At 39.8% G+C, this 27,184-nt stretch overlaps 1 protein-coding gene across 3 annotated transcripts in view; it reads left to right on the top strand.

Annotated features, from left to right (window-relative positions):
• The window catches only part of LOC121500689, a 414,421-nt gene that overhangs the window by 319,259 nt on the left and 67,978 nt on the right, over positions 1-27,184 (top strand). For all 3 annotated transcript variants that reach the window (XM_041772631.1, XM_041772632.1, XM_041772633.1), the window contains exon 6: positions 4,583-4,729. In XM_041772631.1, coding sequence (XP_041628565.1) covers positions 4,583-4,729 — 147 coding nt within the window. The remainder of the gene's footprint in view (positions 1-4,582; positions 4,730-27,184) is intronic.

Here is a 27,184-nt window from a genome sequence, read left to right as displayed (position 1 = left end):
CGTGCAACCTGATTTTTTTTTTTAAGATTTTATTTTTTTATTCATGAGAGACACAGAGAAAGAGAGAGGCAGAGACACAGGCAGAGGGAGAAGCAGGCTCCATGCAGGGCGCCTGATGTGGGACTCGATCCCTGGTCTCCAGGATCACGCCCTGGGCTGAAGGTAGGTGCTAAAATGCTGAGCCACCCAGGCTGCCCGCAATCTGATTTTTATCAGATTACATATACACTATTATTTATTGTCTTCTCTAATCTTGCAGAAATACCCAGAAGCATAAGCAATTCAGTGTTCTCAGCTCCTGTTCACCATCTGTTTTCAAAGTGAAGAATGAGCATCATAGGATACGTTTATTATCCTCCACTAAAGTCCAGGCTTAGCTTCATACTAACAATGTATATTCCACCATCTACTTTCTTGCTGTAGTTTTCTGGTAACCATTCACCTTTTCTTGGCCCCCTCACATCCATATTGCAACAGATTTTCTTGGCTCAAAGAAACAGGGAACTCATTCATTAGGTTCGATTTCCTTAGCATTTTTTTTTTTCTTTCCGACGTGATCCAATGTGGAAGAGAGGGAAAGTAAGAAGAGGATCTTGGAAAATGAGGTGAATCACAGCAAATGAGATTTAGATACAAATTGGGAGGAATAAAGATATAAAGTTTGCGTGGATCATCTGTAATTAGGTGCTTTCATATATATTACATTTTATCAAAAGCATTAGTCATGGTGACCCATGACTAATCTCATTGGACAGAGAAGGAAATATACTTAGGGAGGCACTAACTTGGCCTAAAACACTGCTAGTAAGCATCAAAAAATCAAATATTTTTTTTCTTTAGTCTGTTTTATGTGGCTCAACAAGATGTCTTTTGTGCAGTTATATGGGTTATAATAAAATTAATACTACAATTATGTTTCAAAACCTTCAGTGATTTCATGCCCTATAGGAACATACATTAGGATCAGGTTTTTATATTGCCATCTATGCCACCTGCAAAAATGACAGTGACTTTCTGTCATTGACCTTCTCAGAAGGAGCATTTTCTCATCTTCTGGAATGTTCTACTAAAGGAATCATGTAAAAGAGAAGCACATTCAAAGATGACCATATAGCAGTCGAGTATTACTAAATGTTTAATGTGTGTCACATGTGTGTCTCTTGTCTTTATTTGGATTGACTTTTTTGTTCTGCACAGTGCTCCTGGGGGTAGGTACCATTTTTTTTTTATTTTTTTTGTACATGAAGTGGCCAAGGCACAACAGGATTCATAACTTGCCACGGTCTCAAAGCTAGCGTGGGTTCAAACCCCAGTGCAGGGGCTCCACGGCCACTCTACAATGCTACCTCTTATCCTGATGAGTTAGCGATTGTGACTCCCTAAGAACTTTAATTGGCCTTGTTTGACTTAGGAACTAGTTTTGTGTGTGTATTACCAAGCTGTCATATTTTTTTTTATTATTTATAAGTAGTCATGAAATGGAACTCAAGGCATAGTTAGAGGGTGGGAAAAGATTCAGTCATTTGGAATGGTTAGCAAAAGCTCTCTGGGCACACTTCCTGGTAATTAGAGTTTTAGCTGTGCTTGGAGAGAGTGGAAGATTTTGTGTCTTTGCACTTAGGTGTCCCTGCATCATTTTGGTTTGTAGCCTGAACCACTCAGTGACGGAAAAACAAATTTCAGGAAAGATCAAAGAGTAGAACTAAAGGAAATACCACCTAGGTTTCAAAGGACTAGAGTTTCGTAGCTATAATTTATAATGTCCACTGCCTTTGTGATAATTTACATGGATTGTTGATCTTTTTGTGTTTGAGAATCCATTTTTCTTTTATATTTAAAAATATCCTGCCATCAGAATCCTTTCAGATGTAGTGATTGAAGGTTGGAGGTCCTTTCCCCTCCATCTTTTTGCTTTTAGTCTTTTGTATAATTTAAACACTTCTTGGTTCACTGGCATGCTTACTAAACAGATGCTTATTGAACACCTACTATGTAAGACAGATCCTCTGCTGGACACTGGAGATAAACTGTAGATGAGATGCTGAATCTGTCCCCAAGACATTTGGATTCTGGTGGAACACACTTTTGTGTACTCAGCTAATCAAAATGCAGTCCGAGAAGTGCTATGATAGCAGAATGCAAAGTTCTTTAAGGGCACAAGGGAGGAAGGAGGTATTTCCTCCTATGTTTATCAGCAGACATTTGAGCTCTCCAGGAGAAGTAGAGGCGGGAAGGAAAATAGGGGATGTGTGTAGGAGACTAGACTCCTCAAAAGCCCAGAGCACTGGAAGGATAGGAAGAATTATCATCACCTTGTGACCAGCATCATTTACCTGTGAAGGATACGCCACCAACAGTCAGGGCTCAAGGATCTCCCCAGGCTGTCTTCACTTCTTTCTTTATTATTGGGTAGAATTGGGCTTCTGCTGCTTGTCTCGCTCTTGCTTTTTCTGGTTGGTTTGATAGATGTGAATTAGATGTAGGTGTTATCCACATCAGGCTTTAATTATACCAAGGAAGTCAGGAAGAAAGTAAGCCACATGCTGTGACACAGTGCAATATAACGTTTTCTGCTTTTCCTTTCTACACCCTTGTCCTATTTGTTTTCCTCAGGGGATAGTGTGTTTTGTGATACCATTAGAATATGTCTGTTTGATGACTATGTGAGTGCCCATTCACTGCTTCCTCTGGCTTTTTGTAGGCCATCCTAGAGAAGCGTGGTATGCTAATGGGGAGACTTCCTCTGTTGAGTTCCTTAAATGTGCTAATTTGGACTTTTATATCAGGACAGCAAAATGTTCTTGTTTAAATAACATACAACTCCTAGGAAGCTCATAAAACTGTCCAACATGATGTCAAATAGATTGTGTCTATAAGAAACTTTGCAGATGGCTAAGATAAGTATGAAGCTCTTTTTACTTGTTTTAGATTTACTGTCTCCTTAATTACATTATATATAATTAAGACTTCTCCTTGATCATCAGGGAAGTAGATGATTTTCCAGTCATAAATCACAAATACCATAAACTACAGGATTATAATGGACAGGTCTTCACTGATAGTTCATGTACACTCTCCAGGAGGACTCACAAAAATGTGGCATCCACCATAGTTATTCAGAAAAATATATTCTTCAATAAAATTTCCCTGACACTAGTTGCTGGAGTTAAGCAACTTGATTCTGACTGCTTCATTTGCTTGGTAAAGCAACTGGGTGTCCCAAACGGGATTGTGTAAGTGAAGAGCACAGTTGCCAAAACTTGACAAGAACATGATGTCAAAAATAAATACATGTATACACACACAGGTATAATTGAATATATTGTTCGTGATGTTCTGATCCAGGGAAACTAGGAGATGAGTAGGAGGCATAATGATCAACTTGGTATTTATTCCAGAAAAAAAGTCACCGGAGGAGAAAACACATTCTTAGCATGGAATTAAAAAGGCACATTTTGTTATATAATTCATTTTGTGATTTAAATTTTAAAAATTCAATATATCTAATAAACACGGTGGTGTTGGATGACAAATTGAGTATTGTGAGTTAAAAGAAGTGTGTGAACGATCTATCATTTTACAAAATGAACTGCTGAATTGAGAGTATAGATGTTCTTTTTCCGATCCTCCTTTCCTTTATCTCCTGGTCATCTTTACACCCTGTCCATATATGCCCTTTCCCTTCAGTCTAACCTCCTTCGATCAAAGGAAAGAAATCTTCAGGGGTTGTAAGGTAATTACATTTGGGATGAGAGTTCTCTTCAGTGTAACATCATTGGCTGATTTAGTAATTTCTAGCATTCTGCCCAGACTTGAAAACACTTTCAATGCCCAATGCTGAATACTGCCGTTCTCTGCATGTTTTCCTTCTGGGATTGACCTGGACAGGATTTTGGTGTTTTAATACATTCCAGTGGGTATAAGAATATTGGATACTACAGGTTTCCTTAACTGACCTGGTTACAGTAGAAATGATCCCCTCCCCCTGCTCCTGGATTTTTCTCTTTTGTAAAAGCCAGAGATTAATAACTTGCTGTTGTCTCCATTACATGGTAGGGGAGTCTATCGACAGTGGGTTACAAAAGCAACTTTGGGGTGAGATCTGGGAAATAGCTGGGATGGTAACAAAGCCAGATCCGTGTTTTTATTTTTGTTTTAAAGTACATGGACAGTTTCATAAAATAAGTCACCAATTTCACATTCTGTATTCTAAGCACACGAGAGGGAACAGGTTGCGTCCCCCATCCCACATTGTTCAAATAAAATTTCCTTTGCAATATTTTCTTCTACTCCAAGGACACAGGCCTTTCCCAGTCCATTTTCTCTGGTCCCAGTACCTTGTTAATGGTGAGCATTCAGCAGACAGTTGAATGGATGTCTTTGTCATTGTGTCTCTATTATGTGGAGTGGAAGTCTGCCCTGGAACAATAGCTGGTGGATGGTCTGCACTGGGGAGGCCTGGGCTCCACTTCAAAAGTGATTTCCCCATCCTGACAGGGTAGGACATGTTCTTCTTAGGCTGGGGAGCCACAGCTCCAGCCCTGTTAAAGACTGCACCTCCCTTGTGCTTTTTCCTTCCCAGGAGCTGTTAAGTCTAAGTATGACTGCCAAGATGAATCCAAAAAAGCCAAAGAGCCTGAGCATGTCAGACCTTCCTGCAGCCTGCCACACACACTTAAAACCCCAGGGAAATGAGTGCGGCTCAGGAGGGGGGAAGAGCGCCAACCAGGTGAGCAACCACATCAGTCTGAAGACTAAAGCAACAGGAAAGGATCCTTGGCAGTTCTGTTTATTTGGCAAGATTGTAGTGTGACCTGAGCTTACACTAAATTACCTCACAGCAAATAACTTTTTACCAAGCGCTATAAATGTTAGGATGACTCTGGGGCCGAGGACAGATGAGTACATCAAAGACTACTAATTAGTTTCCAGGTGTGGTTGGGAGGATTGTCTCTCTTCTTTCAGGAAGGGGCTAAAGCATAACTTTTTTCAACCCTCAGGTGAGGTTCTTCTGTTCAAAGCCAATATAAGAGCTTTAACACGGAGTCTTGGGGCTTTGGTGTAGCTATGGAGGGGCGGGGTATCTGTCTCTATCCACAAGAGGTGGCCAAGGCTGTGTTTCCTCCTTATTAATCTCACTTTTTCTTTCCTTTTCTTTTCTTTTCTCTTTTCTTTTCTTTTCTTTTCTTTTCTTTTCTTTTCTTTTCTTTTCTTTTCTTTTCTTCTTTCTTTTCTTTCTTTTTTTCTGTCTTTGGGGCACACATTTTGAAGCTACCTTCCAGATGAATTGAATTAGATTATGCCTTTAAAAAAAACATTTTAGTAATGAAGTCACTGGTTGGAATCTTTTGTAAAGTTTGCTGCTACAGTAGGATTTACCAGGGTTCCGTCCATGCTTCTAAATTAGTTTTCAATTTCTGCCCCTTGCTTTCCTTTTCATTTGTGTTAAATGTTACTGTTATGTGGAGGGGAGGTATTCTCTTGATAGCAAGGTATCATTTAGAAACTCCCTCTGAATGACTACTCCTAAAATCCAAATGGAATATGAACCTAAGAGGGAGTTTAATCCCTGAAACAATTCTCAGGCAGGGTTACTCAACATCTGTACTATTGACATTTTGAGCTGGATCATTCTGTATTGTACAGGGCTTTCCAGTGTATTATAGAATTTATTAGTACTCCTGGCTTCTATCCACTAATTGCCAGTAGCACCCCATTCCCCCAGTGTGCAACCATAAAAGTCTCATGGACAAAATTGCCCCCAGTTGGGGACTACTGTTCTAGACGTAGATGTGACTAAGGACAAACAAGATAAAGAAAGCAGTGAAGATGGAGAATATGGAGCTATTGTGTTTGCTTCTTAAAAGTATTACCTGTGTAGTTCCAAAGAATGTAAATTCTTGGGGGGTGAGGTCTACCAGTCGAGTCCCCACTTACCACCAGTGATCTTTCCATTATTGATTAGAATGGAGTTTAAATTAATACAGTTGCAACTAGCTTAGAATAAGTACCGATTTTGATGCTTTTGTTATCAACCCAAGAACACTCTCTCTCTCTGCAGAAGTTTCTCTGAAGGTCCCTGATCTCTTAGTTGATTTGGTGGGAAGATGGAGTGGCAGGAGAGTAAGATTCAAATGAGGTTCATGGGGGATCCCTGGGTGGTGCAGCGGTTTGGCGCCTGCCTTTGGCCCAGGGCGCGATCCTGGAGACCCGGGATCGAATCCCACGTCGGGCTCCCGGTGCATGGAGCCTGCTTCTCCCTCTGCCTGTGTCTCTGCCTCTCTCTCTTTCTCTCTCTGTGACTATCGTAAATGAATAATAATAATAAAAATTTAGAAAAAAAAAAAACAAAAAAAAACAAATGAGGTTCATGTAAGTCTTTAATAACTGAGTGCATGAATGAAATGAGGAAACACACCCAGGCTACACTGTAATTCAGCAGCTTTATGAATGGGAGGTCAGATAGGTGACTTAAAGACTAGTTTCAGTGAATTCACCATCTTTTACAGTATTAAAATTGTCTAGAATGTTGCACTCCTCCTATATGGGACTATAATTCATTTTCCTGTTCTCACCCCTTCCACATTTACTCTTCCCTCTGTAGTAGAGAGTTTGAGTTGTCAGACAAGTAGAATCATGTCTCTCCTATGATTGAACGCTAAATGTACTGTTGTCTTTATTTCAAATTTTCTTTTATTCTCTCTTCTCTCATCACATGAACATACATGTTTGCCAGGCACATTCTTGCTTTTCCATTTTCTGTTTCTGATTTTCCATCTCTCCTGCCTGTCCTTGTTTTCTTCTCTTTTCTCTGACCACAGACACTGTCAGGTGGCCTTGCTGGCATCATCTTACCTTTTCTGAACCCTGTTACCCAGAGACTTCCATTTATTATGCCTTGGGCACCCTCTTTCTTTAATGCTATATCTCTCTGAGGGATAGTTAATGATCTTTGCAGCAAATGAAGGTGAACTGTAGCCACATTATTGTTATAATACAGCCAACTGTATGGAACAGATTGGGCTGAGCTCTGAACAGCTGGGGCTGGCAGAGTGAGTCTTGACTCCTCTCGGAAGAGTTCCAGAACTGCCAAATCATCAAACTTGAAGGGGAAAAAGGGACAAGAAAGGTTATGGGCAGAGTGGTTCCTGCAGGTGCTTTTTGCCTTTGTAATATACCTTTTTTTAAAAAAATTCTCACTGGTTTGTGGATCTGGCAAAGCATGGACTAATTGAACCCAGGGGCCGCTCTCACTGCTATTCGACTGGCCTGCTTTTAGTGGCTCTGATGGTATTTTATTGCTCATTTTCAGGTACTGAACATGTGATAAAACAGATGCTTCTGTTGTTAAAACTGGGCCTCTTTTCCATCCATTGAAAATATTTGTAGTTTTAAGGAGAATTTTTCATTGCAAAATGGACAGAGCCCTAATATGAATTAATAATGGCCCTGTTGGAACTTTTGGACTTGGACTATATTGTGTGGCCTCCTGGTGGATGTAATAAATAGGAATCAGTGTGGGGTAGGACAGTCTTCATGAACTGGTGGGCCACAGAACCTGATCCAACCCTCAGATATGTCGTGTTTGCCCATACAAGGAAGTGCGTATGTGTATGTATTTAAAGAACTAGCTGCCAACATTAAAATGTATGTGTGTGTATAAATTTGGTGAATTTTTCCAAAGAAACTGGAATATCTGGTTTCCCTGGAACTGTATCTCCTGTGGTGAATATCAGTTGAGGCTAAGTAACTGACTACCTGATACCCATCCTGAGTGGGCAAGGTGCTGCAAAGTTTCCAGTTCCCTGGGGTCTTCTCACCCCCTCAGAGTTGGTTCTTACTTGGCCTCTGCAGGCAAAGTTTGTGAGAGAACTTGAGAGAAGCTATGGAATGGAGAGGAACTGGGTTTGACTCTTAGCTTCACCACCAGCTTTCATATGGGCAAGTTACTTAACTTTCTGACTCTTAGTTTCCTCATGTGTCAAAGGGGAAAGTGGGTCTTCACTTCACACAGTTGCTGGGAAGGGTATTAAGAGTATGAAGTGAGGTAGTATGCCTGACGCCCTTAAAACTGGCTGTGTCCATCGCTGGTATGACTGCTATATACATGAGTTGTTGTTACTTGATATTTTTCAGTTGCCATGTATCACAAGAGAGCTGATACCAATTCTTTGAAGTCATGTTGATCATGTTGCAAAGTTGGATACACTTTTCTACTACTCAGGACAGTAGGGGGACCTGTGTCTGGCCTTCTCATATTTCTTTTTTTATCTTGCAGTATAAAATTGAAAGTGTCTTTAAGAAAATAATACAATAGAGACTGCTCCTAAGAGTGGCATTGTCCGTAGAGGGGAATGATTTATTTATTTGTTTGTTTGTTTGTATATTTGTTTATTTATTTTTATTTTTTTAAAGATTTTATTTATTTATGAGAGAGAAAGAGAGAGAGGCAGAGACACAGGCAGAGGGAGAAGCAGGCTCCATGCTGGGAGCCTGACGTGGGACTCGATCCCAGGACTCCAGGATCATGCCTGGAGCCGAAGGCAGGTGATCAACCACTGAGCTACTCAGGCATCCGAGGGGAGACCTTTTATAATTTAGTTCATGTTAGGTAGACACTTGGTTGTGGGGTTTTTGTTGTTGTGGTGGTTATTGTTGTTGTTGCCTGAATCATGACTTTGTAATTTTAGATTTGTGCTCCTGGAATTTGCATGGAGGGAGAGGTACAGAAATGAGAATATTCTATCAATATTCTCTTTTTTTAAAAAAATATTTATTTATCCATGAGAGACACACTGAGAGAGAGAGAGAGAGAGAGAGAGAGAGAGAGAGAGAGGCAGAGACACAGGCAGAGGGAGAAGCAGGCTCCATGCAGGGAGCCCGATGTGGGACTTGATCCCAGGACCCCAGGATCACGACCTGAGCCAAAGAGAGACACACAACCGCTGAGCTACCCAGATGCCCCAATTAATATATTTTCTTAAAAGTGGAAGTTAAATTTAATTTTGATTTGGATTGAAGTGAATTGAAAGCAGCCTTTTATCAGCATTCTATGCTCCAATTCTTTAAGGTTTCAAAGGACTTTTCCCCCTATGTTATTATATTCAATTGGTATTTTTTCTAATGCCTGATCTTTGACATCTGTCTGAGAGTTCCAGCACACATTTGGCTGCCACACCAGGTGGGGGGATGACTTCCTGGTTATTATATGTGTGGTGAAGAAATACAAGGTTTTCCGCTTATTTTTCTTCTTCCTGCAATGATGGGTTTCCGTTAGATGTGGATATTTCCCTTAAAGGCATACACTCGTCTCAAAATGGTGAAGGATGACAACAGTGCAGTAATTTCTTCTTTCATTTTGTGAAGGTGTCTGGAAAACTCTCATGTGCTCCATTGAAAAGCTTCTTAGAAAAAAGAAGGCAAGGTGGTTAGAAAAATGTCAAGGCGGTTCTGGGACCAGTAGGAGAAAACAGATGTAAGAGGTGAAAAATGATTTGTGATCAGCTCAGTTTCTAGAGTCCAAAAATCAAACCACATGGCGTATGTTTGTCTTCAACCCACCTAGTGTGAGTGAATGTCATTATTGGGATGAAAGTCCCTGAACAGAAGAAAATGAGAGGGACAGAAGGTTATTTTTAGATCCCTGCTTTAAAAATATTTTAGGAGTGGAAGTGTAAGTCTGCCTCAGGTCCTTGAGCTTGGGCCCTGACCCAGATTTGGTTCTGGGTGACTCCTTAGCCTTACTTCTTGCTCCCACCTCCATCTGACCCTGTTGAGGAGGCAAAGAGAGGAAAGAGAAAGGCTGAAAATTGGAGATGAAGAAAATGGTGATTTTCTGCCCTTTATCAACTTTTCATCCAAATCACCCACAAGTATTGTGACATGTTGAAAATCCAAGGACATATTCAGGCTGATTCTTAGGAACTTGTCAGTATTGCAGTTATACAAACATGGCAATTTTACATAGCTCAACTAAATAAAATTATTATGTTTTTGTCGCATCACTCTAGGTCCTTTGACTTGGGGGTAAGGATGGTTTAAAAAGCCAGAAATGTTCTATCATCCAATTGGTGATTTTTTTGTTTTGTTTTGTTTTGTTTGGGCATATACTTGGCTAGAATATATAGGTATGTTCTGCTTGGATTTTTTCCGTTACCATTTTTTCCCTAAAATGACAGTTATTGCCTTAAATCTCATAGAAGAAAGCCTGAAAGGAGTACACAGCATGAGGCAATTGAAGCTAGTGGAGTGTTGTCAGATTACCCATCTGGGGACATACGTGGTGGATGGTTTGGCTGGGGGTGGGGGTACCAAGATCCAAAATTGGATTTTTCCCTTAGCAGGCTTCTATTTTGAAAACAGAAATGGATGTGAAAAGATGAAAAGCTACCAATGTGGACAGTGATCTATCACACCCTGCTCAAAGGATAGATTGAGTCTCTTCTAGGGTTATGAGGTTTGCTCAGGTAGGCATTCTCTGCCCAACTCGTCCCCCGGTTTTGTGGGTCAGAACAATTCAAGGAATACTCTTATGGTTTGAGCAACACACCGCTTCACTTAGTCGAGTAAAATGAAGAGTCCCTAAGAAGTCCTGGATGTCGGGCCATCAGTGGTCTGATGGTGGTGGTGGGGGCGGTGGTGGTATGTGTGTGTGATTCGTGGTGGAAGGTTTCTGCAGAGCGCGACAGATGCTTCCTCTGCTTGCTTGTTTCCTGGTTTTCAAAGCCTCTTTTTTGTTGTTTTATTTTAGGGTTGAGTGCCTTTTTGTTCTGTCAGTGAGGGTATGGAGAGCCTACAGGCACATGCGCCCATGTCTTTAACTTGCTATTCCTTGTGTAATCTCAAGTGGAAGTATGAAGGCACCGCAAACTGCTTTGAGAAGAGCCCACTTCCCTTCACCCACAGAGAACATGAAGCAGTTATACCGACATCAATCAAGGAAAACCCACAGGCTGAACTCACACCGTTAAAGCAGGTGTGTGAGTGAGCATTCTCCAACAGGCACATGTGAGTGAGGTGTACCTCGGTGTCTTGCCCACAGATGTCAGTTATGATGACTGTGTGGGGCTGGGCTCCCTCCTCACAGAGCTAAGACAGGCCTGTCGTATTTGTGGGACGTGGGACAGAGCAAGTGTAGCTCATAGCATCCCAGTGGCCGATTTACTGGGACTAAGGGGAAAAATGCAAGATCTGGTGCCCGTGGATATATATCAAAAGCATGTAGATGTCTGCCTTTGTATAGATGTATGTGCATATACACATATATTTGTAGACATACATGCCAGTTTAAAGCAAAACTCAAGTGAGCCATGAACTAAAGAGAATGTGATATTCTTTTTTTCTTAAGATATTATTTACTTATTTGAGAGAGAATAAGCAGGAGGAGGGGGAGGGGCAGAGGGAGGAGCAGACTCCCCACTGAGCAGGGAGCCTGATGTGGGGCTCCATTCCAGGACCCTGGGATTATGACCTGAGCTGAAGGCAGATGCTTTTTTTTTTTCTTTTAGAAAAAAAGATTTATTTATTCATGAAAGACATAGAGGGGCAGAAACACAGGCAGAGGGAGAAGCAGGCTCTCTGTAGGGAGCCCCATACAGGACTGGACCCTGGATCCCAGGATCATGCCCTGAGCCAGAGGCAGCCGCTCAGCCGCTGAGCCACCCAGGTATCCCCGAAGGCAGATGCTTAACCAATGGAGTCATCCTGGTGCCGTGATAATGTGATATTCTTAAATATCTGATGGTAAGGTGATGGTGCTAGTTGAAAATAAACAAAAACCACATCTCTCCTTCTAATTGGGACCACTCTGATGTATATTGAGCTTTAGGAAATTTCTACAAAAGTTTTGAATGATCTCAAAAAAAAATAAAAAATAAAAAACCCAACCATTTCACACTAGGACTTCAATCTATATTGTACCTCTTAAGCAGTGACTAGTTTACCAAAGCTACTTGTGTAAGTTATTGGTTATGAACATCCATGTTGAGCTGCTGTTTCAAAATGTTATGCATATTACTTATATTTAAATATGAGAACAATCACCCTTGAAACAATATAAAATAAGATCCACTCTTGAACTATCAAAACTGGGTAAGTTGGGGAATAATTAGAAATCCAATATCCCTATAGGCATGGGGAGAAAAGATTTTATGGAGGAGGGAATTTTATGTACTATTTGAAGACTGTTTTGCAATATATAAGATCAAAAGCTGCAAAATGAGCTTTTTCATAGTTCTGGCAATACAGCTCCAAGGCAAATTTATCCTGAGATTATTATCGAACAAGTGTAAAAGGGTTTACTACAAGGATTCTTTATCACAATCTTATTTTTGATGTGAATTTTATAATTGTCTAACCTAGTATTAGGGTGGCCATATAAATTATAGTAGAAAAGCACAATAAAATACCAAATGAAGCATTAAAACAGTGTTGTAGCTTTTTCTATGCTCCTATTTAAAAATACTGTGTTGTATACATACATGGATGTCTGGGTCTTAGAAATAGTTTGAGAGAGATTTTTTTTTTTTTTGAGAGAGATTTATATATAAAACTTAAAGTTATTATCTCTCAGTGACTTAAAGGTAGTAATGTATTTTTATTTTTGCCTATCTGTTCTTAACAATATTCTAATATTTATATGTATTGCCTGAGTAATGGAACAAAGGCTAATCATGGAAATATAATTTTAAGAGTAAAATTTATCCAGAAATACTTGTGAGGATCAGGAAGCAAAAGAGCTTTTCTCCCCACTCGTTCCCGCAGATAGCTGTTGAGTAGATGTCAAAGACTACTGGTTGATTTATTCATCGATATATGTGTGCCAGACACTGTACAAGTGCTGGTATGTGCTTTCCACATGGCAAATGGCTGAATCAGTTCTACTTGTTAGACTGATAAATGTGGCTTTACCAACGGAGCTATTAATACTAATCGGAAAATTCTGTGGACATGCAAACACTAAGACTAAATAGTGACCTGTTGCTTCATGTTCTTACATATGTGTTTTATCTGGTCTATACTATCTCACATGGTTAAGCTTTTCCTACCATGTGTATAGTTGGTGACTCCAGGTCAAGCAAGCAGAAAATCACTGGGCAAACCTGACACCATTCATGAAAACTTTAAAGGACTCTCAAAAGCATAGCGGCAAATGCTTTGAAAAATCTGACCTCTACTTATTTTGTAGGCTTTTGGCTTTGAAACTCAATCTCAGTTTAATGTTCAGCAGGTGTCCTTTGGGGTGGTAGGACAGGATTCGAAGGGGGAGAGATTAGCGTGGTGAATTCAGTGTCCGTCTGTCTGGAATGCTGAGACTGTGGAGGATATGAATAGGATATCTGAGGGAGGATCAGGATTCCCCAGAAGTGCAGATACTCATCTAGAAGCTTACATGCTTCTGAATCCCCAAGAATCTACCCAACAGGCAGTCTTCTGATGGCTGCTTCTGGAAGTGTCATTTTCCCTGTGGCCTCTCAACATGTTGGCCTCTTCTGTTGGTAAAAGGTTGGAAATTTTGAAATTCCAGCCAGAACCACCCAGGCCTCCCAAATGAAAAGATTTTTCATGAGTTCAGCTATAAAAATAACAAAGATTCTTGAGAAAGGATCTGTTTTGGATGAGTATCAATTTGCCAAGTTGTTGTTGTTGTGTATATTTGTCTGGGGGAATGATTGTGGCTTCTTGAATTTTGCTCATTTCTTTCCCATTGGTGAAGAGAACAAGCCAAACTTTGGATTTGGTTCTGTTTTCATTGTTCAGTAAATCAGGAGAGTTAGCTCCATCTGTCCAGCTCCCGCACTGATTTTCTGTGATATTGTGGGAAAATTGGTTATTCTCACATCCTCTTTTTCTCTGTATCCTTCTCTCCTGTTAAGCCAGATATGGTGCCATTAGCTCATTGTCTTGGGATACTTTAAAGTATAAAGAAGGGTCCGGGGTGGGGAGAGTTTTAGCTGTTCCTGAAACAAGCCCAGGGTGATAAAAATCAATAATTTGAGGAATTACTTGCCTTGAAAAACAAAAGCAATAAAAAAACCCTTGTAAATAGAACACGATTGAGAAAAACATGACTTTAGACAGCCTAATCTAATCACACAAAGACGGCAGCCTGTTTTCTTAGTTGTTGGATAACTTCCACTTTATCGTCTCACAGAGAACAATATATTAAGTACAGTATTTAGAAATATTTGTTGAATCCTACTGTCTGATTTTTTGGCAAATCTCAAGGGGACAAAAAAAAAAAAAAAAAAGAATATGTCTTGGACCACATGAGCTTTCCTGGGAAGATGTTAGAGTTTTCCCAGAGAGGCTGGCTTCACATTGTGGGAAACATTGGTTCAGTAGATAACACTGTTAGCATTTGTATTTCAGATGGCATTTTGCTTTCTTTCGGTTTTGGAGTAGCCACAGCTGATCTTGTATCTCTGAGGATCTGTTGAAACCCAAAGCATATGCTGGTCTTCTGTTGATAGCTGCATTTCCTCCTGAAGGGTATCCTGGTTTATAATCCCCTCATCCCATTACAGCAACAGGCTGAGCATAGGAGCACTGAAATATCCAGCATCCGGATGAGAAGATGTGGGTGTTAACAAGGAAGAGTGAGAGATGGAGCATGAGGGGTGAAATGTCCATTGGCTAATGTTTTTTTCTTCTTATGGAATGTTGAAGCATCAACATTTTTGCAAAACCTGGAGCTAATTCTTTTTAAATGTGATCATCACATGGCATTGACTGAGTAATTGAAATTTGTGATGGACATAAAGATGAGATATTGAGAATATAATGTTATGGCCTCTTTATTTAAAAGTGTGCGCTAAGATACAAGTGCATTATTATGAGGGATGTAAGTGAAATGCCGTTAGCAGACGCTTCTTAGCATGTATCTGGCATAAAATCATTTTAATAGATCTTAGGCAAGGGCATATTTTATAGCCCTATTCCACTGGTTCCTTCAATGTGGAGTAGATGTATCTGACGAGTTAGCTTGTAACTTTGGGAAGCTGTTTACCCTATACGTTTTCCTGTCTAGGAGGGAGATAAAGAGCATTAACCTCAGAGGTTTTGTAAAATAAGTTTATTGTAGAATAGTTTTAGATTAACAGAGAAGTTGCAAAGATAGCAGAAAAATATTCATATATCCTTCATCTGGCTTCCCTATTGTTATCATGTTGCCATGTTTTAAAACATTTATTTGAGAAAGAGAGAGAGAGAGAGTGAGCATGCACACACGCATGTGAGAACAGGAGGGGGCAGAGGGAGAGGGAGAGAGTCTGAAGTGAACTCCCTGTTCCTCAATGCGGAGCTTAATCCCATGATCCTGAGATCATGACCTGAACTGAAATCAAGTTGGATGCTCAACCAATTGCATCCTCCAGGCACCCCATGTTACCTTATTAAGGTGTGTTTGTCAAAACTAAAGGACTCACATTGGTACTTTATATTTAACTAAACTATAGAATTTATTTGAATTTCATGAATTTCTCCTAATGCCTTTTCTGTGTTTGGGGATCCCCTCCTGGATGTATGACATTTACTCATATGTCCTTAGACTCCTCTGTTCTGTAACTGTTTCTCAGACTTGTTTTTGATGACCTTGACAGTTTTGAGGCATACCAGGTAGTATGGTATGGACTGTCTCTGATTTGTGCTTTCATCTGATGTTTTCCTCAAGATTAGACTGACTTATGCATTTTTGAGAGAAAGACTGCAGAGGTGGATCACTGTTCTCCATGCTTCCCATCAAGGATGGACACATTTGACATGGCTTTGCACTCTTGACCTTGATCACGTGGATGAGGTCACATCGTGCCAGGTTTCTCCAGTGTCAAATGACACTCTTTCCCTCCCTTTGCAAATCATGTCTTTGGAAGAAAATCACTGGACACCTCTCATAGGATTGTTTTGAGGTTTAAATGAGAAGATAAAGCTCTTAGCATAGCACAGAGTGCTTTGAAAACACTCTGGAAAGTCCATTGTTACAGTAGAGGTTGCTTTTGCACTTGTCCCTTCAATACTTAAAAGCTAGTCTTTAGAGCTTCTTCCTTGCAGTTACACGGTCTTCAGCCACTTACTGATGTGTTTCCAAATAAGAAAATAAAAAATAAGAGTGCTCACAAACCTCTCAAGTGAGGTGACTGTATTCGAAGGCCTTCCAGGATGGAGGTCCATGCATTCACTCCAGATTCACCCTTGAAAGCTATCTGTCTTGGGATCATCAGTATCTGGTCCTATGTCAAATGATGTCATCAGGCATCAAGGATGAGCATGAGAACTTGTGCATGAGGGGGGTTGGCCTGTTTGGGCATGGGGGTGGGGGAGAAAGAAAGTAATTTAGGAGCTGAGTTTACTTTACAGTGATTTTTTTGTTTTGTTTTGTTTTTTGGATTTTTTTGTTGTTTTGGTTTGTTTATTTTATTTTTTGGGTATACTTTATAGCTTTCAGGTAGAACCTAGAGTTCTTAGAATAAACGGTCTTCAGCATTTCTCTGTAAAATGAAGGCCTTGTTCTGCGACCCCAAATGCTTCAAAGCCTGTGCGGTTGTTGCTGGAGTAGTTGGCTGAGCCTGAATAATAGAGTTCGGAGTCTTGTAACCATGTCTGTTGGAATAAATAAGAACAGCTGGTCTCTTGTACAGATACTGTTTGGCATGAATTTTTTATTTAAGTCTCTCCATGTATCTAGTAAACAGTAAGCAGTATTCTAACAGTACTAAAAGCCTTCAAGTCTCTCTCCAATCCACTTCCTTTACTCCTCCCCATTTAAAAGTTGAGGGTGTAGGGCAGGGTTAATGTACCAGAGAAGGAATGCTAAGAAAGTATTTCAGAGCTAGGGAAAATAAGGTTCCTCTTCTATGTATTCCTTTCCATTTGACCTTCAGCTTCTCTCTTAGTTAGATAACATAGTTTTTGGACGGTTTCTTGGGAAAGCCAAGATTTATGCAGACATTCTTTTGCCATTTTGTATGTACTAAGTGGAGAGAGACTTATTCATATTAAAATGGAATACTCTGTCCCCGAGTGCTTAATGGGGAGAAGATTTGCATCTGCATTAAGGGTAGGTGAGTGATGAAATATGGTCTTGGTCCTCTTTAAGTGACTAGTGAGGAAATTCTTTCCATATATCTTTATGAATTTGTCTTAACAAGCTTACTGGAGGCTGAGCATACCTTTCCTGCCTCCTAAGGAACCGAGGAAGTACTTGAGGAAAAGATGGCATTATTCACTCATTTCACGTTATCTTTGTTATCGATGGCTATAAGACTTTTGTGTTCTGGCTTAACCTGATGTATTAACCCTGGGCTTCAGTGGAGTCAGAGCTACTGTAACATATTGTCCAGTCTTATTTTTTTTTTTGTCAGGCAGACATTGAATTCCCTGTCCTGGGGGCTAGGAGTGATTATGAGAAGATCTATATGTACCTCAAGAATCAAATGATACCTTTTATGGGTTCTAAGAGGTGTTTTTGTCTTTTAAAGCCTTTGTGAGACTCTTGTGGTCATTGAGGATGCTCAGAAATGCATCTGTTTGCCCTCCTTCGGGATACTCCATATGGATGTACTTTCTTCCTTCCTTTCATGTTAGGCATGATCATGTGACTGGCTCTGGCCCATGAAATGTGACCAAAGGTCACATGTTACTTCCCAGATGAAGCCTTAGGAGTCACTATAGGATTTACTTTATCCTTCCTATCTACCTTAATGGAAACACACTTTGACATGGAGCCTGCACCGTCTGATCCCTGAGGGGGCCTCATGGAAAGGTACCCTGATCCAGATTGGATATGTAGTGTGAGCAAGACGTAAACTTTGGTTATTACAAGTTACAAGGATTTGGCAAGAGTGTCTTGCTGCAGTGTTATCATCTGAGCCTGACTCAGGCCCTCAGTATGACTAGCTCTTCAGACGTAAGACATAAGGGCTAGGTGTTTGGCTGTGGAGGGGTTGCTCACACTGGCCCTGGTGCCCACTATAGGAAATCTGTATGTGTGGTAGTTACTGCTGCACAAAATTTTGGTGCCATTTCTCAGAGATGTGACCTACATTTTGGTGTGGTTGTTACATTTCTTCAAGGAGATGACATCCCTTCTGACACTGGTATGTATACTTTTCAACAAGTATCTTTACATACTGGAGAGTAATTCTCAAGAAGGAAAAATCTGTTTCCTCATTCATTTTCTCTCTTTCTTTCTTTCTCTCTCTCTCTCTCTCTCTCTCTCTCTCTCTCCTCCCCTGCCCCCCTCACTTAATCTCCCAAGAGTCACATGAAAGATTTTAATGCCAAACTACTGGATGAGTGCCAGGAAGAGTTTCTTGGGTGGACATAATGCTTAATTTATATTTAGGGAATTTCCACTGTTAAATCACAGGGCTTGTAAGATGTGAAAAGAGGAGGAGGGAATGCAGAAGGGGGAATAAAGAGCCCAGGGATGTGGTTGATAATATTCCTTTTAATTTAAAGCCACCTGAAGGCTTCCGTGGAATAATAAAATAATTCCCATATGGTTTCCGTTTTTAAAGCATTGGAACCTCAGAAATGCAATCTACTCTGAGCTTCTGCTTGCCTCTTTGTCAGGCCGGGAATGCTTCCTGTCTGCAAGCTGGTCAGAAATGTAAGCAAAGCTGACTTCTGGGGGCAGTGGGGCAGGGGAGTTGTGGGGGGACTGATCCCAGGTTGTACTTTGTCCTGAGGAGCCCTTCTGCAGTACGGCTGGACCCCTCCTGTTGGGCATGCCTGAGTCTCGGATGGTTGGAGACACCACTGCCACCACCCTGAAGGTGACCCCCTGCTTCCTTAGTGAGAGAGCCTCATGCACACACTCTCCTCAACCTGGTGGTGTTTGTCCCTCTCTTATAGTTCTGTTGACCATAAACCTTTCCTCCAAAGGCAAAACCCACTTTTTCATTTGGGCTTTGATGCTTTTCCCTTAAATCACAGGTGGTAGTCTTCCAAACTGTTAGAAGGGCAAATATGCACTGAAGCCAGAATTCCTCTGTTACTTGGACTCTGGTTACTCAAAGTTTCCTTGTTTCCCTGTCCTCTGCAAGTCTCTGTTCCCCTGTGTGAGGATGAGTTCATGAGATACTCCAGACGGTGGTAGAAAAGCATTTGGGGGAAGTTTGGCAGTCTGATGCTTACTGTAATCCTGCTGGAACACGTGGAGGGATGTCCCCTTCCCATGCCTCCTTTCTCCTAACATATTGTCAGGATCCATGGACAAGGAACTTCCTCTTTTTTTTTTTTTAAGATTTTATTTATTTATTCATGAGAGACACAGAGAGAGAGGCAGAGATACAGGCAGAATGAGAAGCAGGTTCCCTGCAGGGACCCCGATCTGGGACTCCATCCCAGGACCCCCGGGATCATGACCTGAGCCAGAGGCAGCCACCCAGGCACCCCCTGCCCCTCAAGCAACTTCCTCTTAAATGTGACTGAGAAAAATACTGACCAGCCTTCAGTTCACACCTGGGTGAATTAAGGTGATGTGAGAGTTCACCTGGAGAAAGCCAAATATTTCCAGTCTTAAAAGTACTCTCAGTAGACAGTTATTAACATAACACCCTCTGAAAATATAAAGAACCAATTAGTATATCTGCAATAAAAAAAATTCGTATGAAGAATAGGCTCTGCTCTGCATGTCATAAGGTTGGCCCACAGCTGGCTTATAGTCTCTTAGCAAAGTAATTACAGTTCACGTGGCTCTAAAAACTGTTATGCCCTTTATTTTCTCTTTTAGGAAATCCCTGACTCCTCATTTTTTTCATGTAAAATTTCCATAGTTACTTGTTCGTATGTATTTTACTTTTAAAAATGAAATTTTTAATTTATTTTTTAATTTTTAATTTTTTTATTTTTATTTTTTTATTTTTAATTTTTTAAAAGATTTTATTTATTCATGAGAGGCACAGAGAAAGAGGCAGAGACATAGGCAGAGGAAGAAGCAGACTCCTTGCAGGGAGCCCGATGTGGGACTCCATCCCAGGAATTCAGGATCATACCCTGAGCCAAAGCCAGACGCTCAACCACTGAACCACCCAGGCATCCCTAAAAATGAAGTTTTTAACTGCTATCGTTTTACATCGGAAGCAAATTAACTCCTTTATTAAAAACAAATTTATGTGGAAAGGAAAAAAAAAGGTATCTGAGTGGCTAAGTGGTTGATCATCTGCCTTCGACTCAGGGCATGATCCCAGGGTCCTGGGATCAAATTCCACATTGGGCTCCCTGCAGGGAGCCTGCTTCTCCTTCTGCCTATGTCTCTGTGTTTCTCATGAATAAATAAATTCATTAAAAAAAACTCAAACAAAAAAAAGAAATGTTACTGGAGAAAAATCATCCTCTTTTGAGAGCAACTTAAGGGAAGGTATATTTAAATTTGGAAGTTGTTCATCTTATTTTTCAAATAGGTGGACTTAAACTAGCTAAGCACTTTAAATCCATTATGGCCATTGACTCTGAGCTGTGTATATCTGTTCTGATCTGAATTTGTGAACTCCCACACTAATGTCATTGAAATGCCATGAGATAATTGTGCTGTGGCTCCAGAAAAAACTGTCTAGGAAGTCAGAAGACAGGAATGTTGGTCCTCCTTCACTGTGGTAATTTCACTATTTAATTTCCATACCTGTTTGTCCATTTGAAAAAAAAGATTCATGTGCATCACCTTTCCCCTCTTCATGGAGTTGCACAATGATTTCTTTTCATAAGGACAATCAAAAGAAGATGTATAAGGTGGCCTGAATCTTTAGAAGGAAAGTTTTATGAACATATAGGTAGATGGAGGTAGAGGAAGACTGTTTACACTGAAGAGCACAGGAGTCGGAGAGGACGTGGGGTTATCAACTCCTTCAATTGCCGAGACAGTACTAAGTATTGATAATTATTCCCTTTCTGCCAAGTCAGCATTTTGATGAGTACGTTGGTCAGAGTCTTCCTCTTTCTTTTTTTTTTTAAGATTTATTTATTTATTTATTTATTTATTTATTTATTTATTTATTTGAGCCACACAGAGAGAGGCAGAGACATAGGCAGAGGGAGAAGCAGGATCCATGCAGGGAGGCAGATATGAAACTCAGTCCTGGAATCCCCGGATCACACCCTGAGCCAAAGGCAGATGCTCAACCACTGAGCCATCCCGGCGTTCCCAGTTCTTCCTCTTAATTTGAAATATGAAAGTACATGTTGAGTCCAGAGGCACACTTAATATGACCTCATGCCAAAATGAGCCTCTGTGATGTTCAGATATCACTCGGGCGATATGCTTTTGTCATGAAAATGATCTTGTCTGGCCTGTAAATTGAATGTCACAGTTTGTCTTCTGTATAATGTGCCCCCAAATGGTATTTGGTGTGTTTCTAAGAAATGCCTCCTATCAAATAGACTAACATACAGCATGTGAGGTCTTTTGTTTTGCCTAATTTTTAATTGTTAACTACTAACGTAGTGACTTTGTTTTTGTTTTTGTTTGTTTTGTATTTTTTAGGTTGTATTTTATTTATTCATGATAGACACAGTCAGAGAGAGGCAGAGACACAGGCAGAGGGAGAAGCAGGCCCCATGCACAGAGCCCTGACGTCGGACTCTATCCCGGGTCCCCAGGATCACACCCCGGGCTGCAGGCAGCACTAAACTGCTGCGCCACCAGGGCTGCCCTAATATAGTGACTTTGAATCGAATGTAAAATGAAGAAAATCAGACACCACCCAACACCAATCTCAATGGATGCAAATGTCTCGGTGTCTTATGAATTTCTTCAATACACATTTTTTAATGTGTGTATCATTAAAATAAAAATAAACTAGTCCTGGTTTCCTTAGATAACTTTGCAATACTTTATTTAAAAATCTACTTAATGAGATAAAGATACAGGCACTTCATCATTTTCTCTGCTTCTCTGTATTCCTTCCAGTTTCCATCATGTTCAAAGTGTGCACTTATTTTCACATTGCGTAGTCGCTAACAATTTTGTTCTATAACTATTATCGAATCTCCCTTGTCACGTATTCATTTGATACTAAAAATTGAAAACCAGTAACCAGTGTTTATGCTAGCACTACATAAGTAATGCTCACTACAAGGCCAATTAAGATGCTCTGATTACATTTTTTTCCAATCATGACCCCTATACCTCTCTGTGAAAGGGGTCAAAAGCAGAGGGTCAAAGGAAGACTCCTTACTTAATGTTATCAATTAATTGAAACCATACAGCATTGAGTTTGCTTCAAACCTGGCTTTTAACCTTCTTTTACAATTTATTAACCCTGAAATGTTTGATCTTTGTTTGTTTGTTTTCTTGCTGGGAGAAGAAACTTTTTTAAGAAGTTGAGTTTTTATTCTGGGTTCAGTGTTTTCTCTCATTAAACTTTTGGGATCTCTTTTAATCTCTGTATTCTCAAATTTCCTAATGATGTTTGGGTCTTATTAATTTCTAAGTGGTTCTTGGAGTAATCCAGAAACTACATCCCCCATTGGCCCTCTGGCACATCTTTTATTATTTTATATGTTTTTCTTAGGTTTTCTCTGTTCGTTCTTATAGAGCTCCTTTCTGCTAGTCAGAGGTTGGATTCCACCACGCGCCCCCCCCCCCCTTGATCCTCTACATGTCTTATCTTCACATTTTTCATCTTTCTTTATCCTTAGCTTGTGGGAGTCTGCCTGTTTTCTAGCTTTGTCCTTTGTGTGTTTTTTAGCAGTCAAATTTTTAATTTCTAAGAGCTCATTCTTTTATTTTATGGGCAAGTATTTTCAAAATACAGGAAAACAATAGTATGAAGTACTAGTATTATGCCAGGAATTCATCTATTAAGAAGATCTACATTTTGAAGTCAGAATTCCCTATGGGTATTTGAAGACACAGCTAGAATTTGATCTAGTTTCATAATCTGACCACTTAGGAAAAGAATGCCCATTGCCTGTTGGCCATCTGATTTGACTTTTACCTTATTAATAATGAGTATTGGACGGCAGTAATATATAGAGCGAGGGATGAAAAAGATAGTTTCCATTCTCAGGGAGCTGATGGTCCCATTGAAAGAAAAGGCAAAAGCAGAAACATATTAAGAATAAAAATTGCTGTATGATGCAGTATGGAGTTTTAAGCCAGAGAAGTTGTTTTTATTTTATTTTGTTTTGGTAGTGGGGGGTGTTGTGGGCTTTTTTTGTTTTTTTCTTTTTAATATGAACCTTTTATACACATAATTTTTTTTCCTGTGTTTTGAATTTTTTTTTCAAATTTTATTTTCTTTTTATTTATGATAGTCACAGAAAGAGAGAGAGAGAGGCAGAGATACAGGCAGAGGGAGAAGCAGGCTCCATGCACCGGGAGCCCGACGTGGGATTCAATCCCGGGTCTCCAGGATCGCGCCCTGGGCCAAAGGCAGGCACTAAACCGCTGCGCCACCCAGGGATCCCTGAATTCTTTTATTTATTGAGAGATGTGGCAAGTTAAGCTGTTGGGTGATGAATATTGCCTTTGATACATATGCACATCTTCCTTTAATGAGGTTATCCATCATGTGTTCCAAGATCAAATTTACCAAAAATCTAACTTGCAATGGATATTGTACTTTTTAAAGAACTTATTACATGTGAAAAGTGGCATTTTATTGTAGCTTGAATTATTTACTGTTCTACCTCTTTCATTGATTGACACTTGTGTATAAATGATCGTATACCCATATGCAAACGAGACTTTATTTTCCTCTTTCTCCTTATTGTTTTCCTCCTCCCCCTCTTCTACTTAATCTCTCTCTTCCTGCTTTACTTCTTTGGTCTTACTCTCCTATAGTTCTGATGAAGAATATACCCAAGCCGGTGATCCCTTGAGGACATGGGATGATTTCCTGAAGGAGGCAATGGGTGTGAATTGCATTTACTATTGGTTAGAGACAAAGTGGTGTTGGTCTATTAATTAATAATGTGAAGGCCACCTCTTCTTAGATGGTAGGAAATGTAAACAAATTTTTTTGAGTTAGCACTTGAATTAGAGAGAAGGGGGCACTAGTTTGTTGTCTTGAACTTTTTCCTGAACACTGATTTCCATTATTTCTTTAAAGGCTGTCTTGGTGTGGGGCATCTGGGTGGCTCAGTCAGTTGGGCATCTGACTCTTGATTTTGGCTCAGGTCATGATCTTGGAATTTTGGGATTGGGGCCATGTCCATCTCTGTGCTTAGCAGGGAGTCTGCTTGTCCCTCTCCTCACTCACACATGCTCTCTGTCTCTCTCTCTCTCAAACAAATAATCAAACAAATAAAATCAATCTTAAAACCCACAAAAGAGGCTATCTTGATGTGGAATGGTAGAATCATGTATGGCCTTGGATTCTTAACCTAGCATCAAGCTACACTTAATTGCATCAGCTTGTCACAGTGCTACTTCTGTTTGAAAGTTCTTTACAAAAATATACAAATTCTGACAATGTCATTAAGAGAGGAACAATAATTGACCCTACTTACTATATCTGTTTACATCTTTATTTTTTTTTAAGTTTTGAAATTTTCTGTCAGTATATTTTGGCTCAAGAAAATTCAAGGAAATATCTTGTGCAAATTAGAATTCAGCATAATGTTTATCAGTCTTCCATCAATGAAAAGTTTACTTTCTTAGGTGAATTAATTGTGAAAATATAAATGCATATTACTTGATATTTAGAGTAAAACTATTTGAATAAGTTTTTTGGGATGAGAAACCAGGCTGCAGCTAGAGTAGCAGGCTAACTATTCTGTTATTGTTGAATATTGGTAGCTGCATATTATGTTATGATAGCTTATTATACCTAAGCTTCACATTTAAGTGATAAGAATAGCTTCCTCTATTTAACCCAATAGAATTACTTGAAGCTTGTAGGTAATTAACATTTAAACACTCTGCTGATGGTCAAAGCCCAAGGTGAAGGTACAGTCTTGGATAGAATGCTGTTGGTTCTTAAAGCACCATCTGGCAGAAGGTATGTGGTACAGACAGTAAGAATCACAGAGAGAGATTTAATTGTTTTTCTCAATAAAGAAAAAGAGAATTATTCAGGCATAGTAGAAAAGTGGGAAAATCCATATATCTTTGGATTTCTTGGATTCAAGCAGTTAATAAAATAGGGGACCCCAAAACTTTGTGTAGACATGCTCCTGTACTATATGTCATTTGTGTCACCATATTTGTAGGATGTTGATAAATAGCATGATTGCATTTTTCCTGATTGATAGTAATAAGTGACAGTGATTTGTCACTGTGCTTTTCACCTGGGCTCAGATGATAAGCAACTAAACTATTGAACAGAAAATTAGACCTTTTTGTTCTCCCAGAAACATATGTCTAAATATTAGCAATGGGAAATGAAGAAGGGGAAGGAAAATTGTATAAGGATTGTTCGGGAAACGTTCTTACCATCAGAATTGAAGGAAGAGCTCATTTTCTTGCCTGGCCCTCTCTATGCTCTGTCAGCAGCTAGTTTCTTGATTTTTATCAGGTTATTGCTTCTGATGTCTATATTTTCATTTACCTTGGTTGCCATTTAATTAGGAAAAAAAAAGACCAATGACTAGGAGTGCAGCCTAGAATGGATGTCTCGTTATTAGTATATGAATCTGTCACATTACCTGTGATGTCTGTGATGTGGCTGAGTGCTTTGTTTTTCCAAGACATATTTCCAATTCTCACTTTCCTAATTTTTTCTAACTTTTTCTATAATTTTTTGAAATTATAAAAGTGAGGAAAACTCTTGAGGCCCCATTTCTAGAAGTTGGTCACTTTCAAGTTGTGTCCTATCTAGTTTTAAGTACCGAGATGCCTATGATGCCATGGAAGACAGAGATGAGAGAAGGCACAGGTAACAGCTCTCTGGCTTTTCAGAAAGAGAAGACTTCAGCCAGATTTTTTTTTTAAAGATTTATTTATTTATTCATGATAGACAGAGAGAGAGAGAGAGAGAGAGAGAGAGAGAGAAGCAGGTTCTATGTGGGAGCCCGACATGGGACTCGATCCCGGGACTCCAGGATTGCACCCTGGGCCAAAGACAGGAGCTAAACCACTGAGCCACCCAGGGACCCCCTTCAGCCAGATTTTTCAAATGATATATCAGAGTTCTGTAAAGTTTCTATTAGCTATGTCCTGAACAAATTTTGAAAACCATTGGTCCAGGGCATCCTAAATTCTAAAACTCCTTCCTTCCTCCAGTTTCCCAGCATGGGCAATTGTTTTTGATCCTGTCTTATACAATACATTTCCAGAAAGCATTTTAACTCTAACTGTAGCTGGAGCTGACTGTGTTCTTCAGGCCATCATGCTTCCTCTAGTATTATAAATATTTCTGCTGCTGGGTGGATGGATAGTTAGGCTGATGGATTGAATAGATAAGAATTAATAGGAAGACAGGAAGGAAAGCATATACTTATTTCTATTTGTCTATTCCTTAATGTCCATGCATATATTTTTAAATTATTTGATTATATTTCTTACCACGTAGGGCAGGAATCACATCTTGCAACAGTTGATAGGTTCTTCATTTCAAGATTTCCATATCACATTGAGGATGGGATATTGGGACAAACACTATTCTGTAATTCCTTGTGGTAGTTGTTCTGAACCTGCTTGCTCAGAAAATATGCTCCCCCCCACCCGCCACTCCCTCCCCTGCACTCTTACTGGTTCAGCCCAGTGCTGTCCAAATGGAACGTGGACCTCAAGTGCAAATCCCATCAAGAAGTTCAAAATTTACAGTTGTCACATGAAAAATATAAAGAGAAGCAAGTGGCATTAATATTAAATGTTGTATTTAATACAACAGATCCAAAGTATCATTTTAATGTGTAATCACTATTAAAGTTACTGAGGTATTTTTCATTCTTTATTTCATGCGAAGTCTTCAAATTCCAGTGTATTTTACAGTTTGGACTAGTGACTTGCTAAACTCCATAGCCTTGTGTGGTCAATGGCTGCCATTTGGACAGTGAAGGTCTGTAGCTACTGGAGAAGGTTCAGAACTCAGCCTTCCCAGCTGACAAATGTCCTTTTATTAAAGCACTAACAACACTGATAACATAGTGATGTTAAAATCAATTTGTGAAATCTCTTTTTTCTTGAAAAAGTATAGATATGGACTACTTTAGGAGTACTGATTCAAGTCTCCCAAGGTATACTGGCAACGACTAACAGCAAAATAGGATATAGGAGGGTGCCCTACAAATGTTCGGTGTT

Source organism: Vulpes lagopus, chromosome 10 (genome assembly GCF_018345385.1).
Source record: "Vulpes lagopus strain Blue_001 chromosome 10, ASM1834538v1, whole genome shotgun sequence".
Lineage (NCBI taxonomy): Eukaryota > Metazoa > Chordata > Mammalia > Carnivora > Canidae > Vulpes > Vulpes lagopus.
This window is presented reverse-complemented; position numbering and strand designations above follow the sequence as displayed.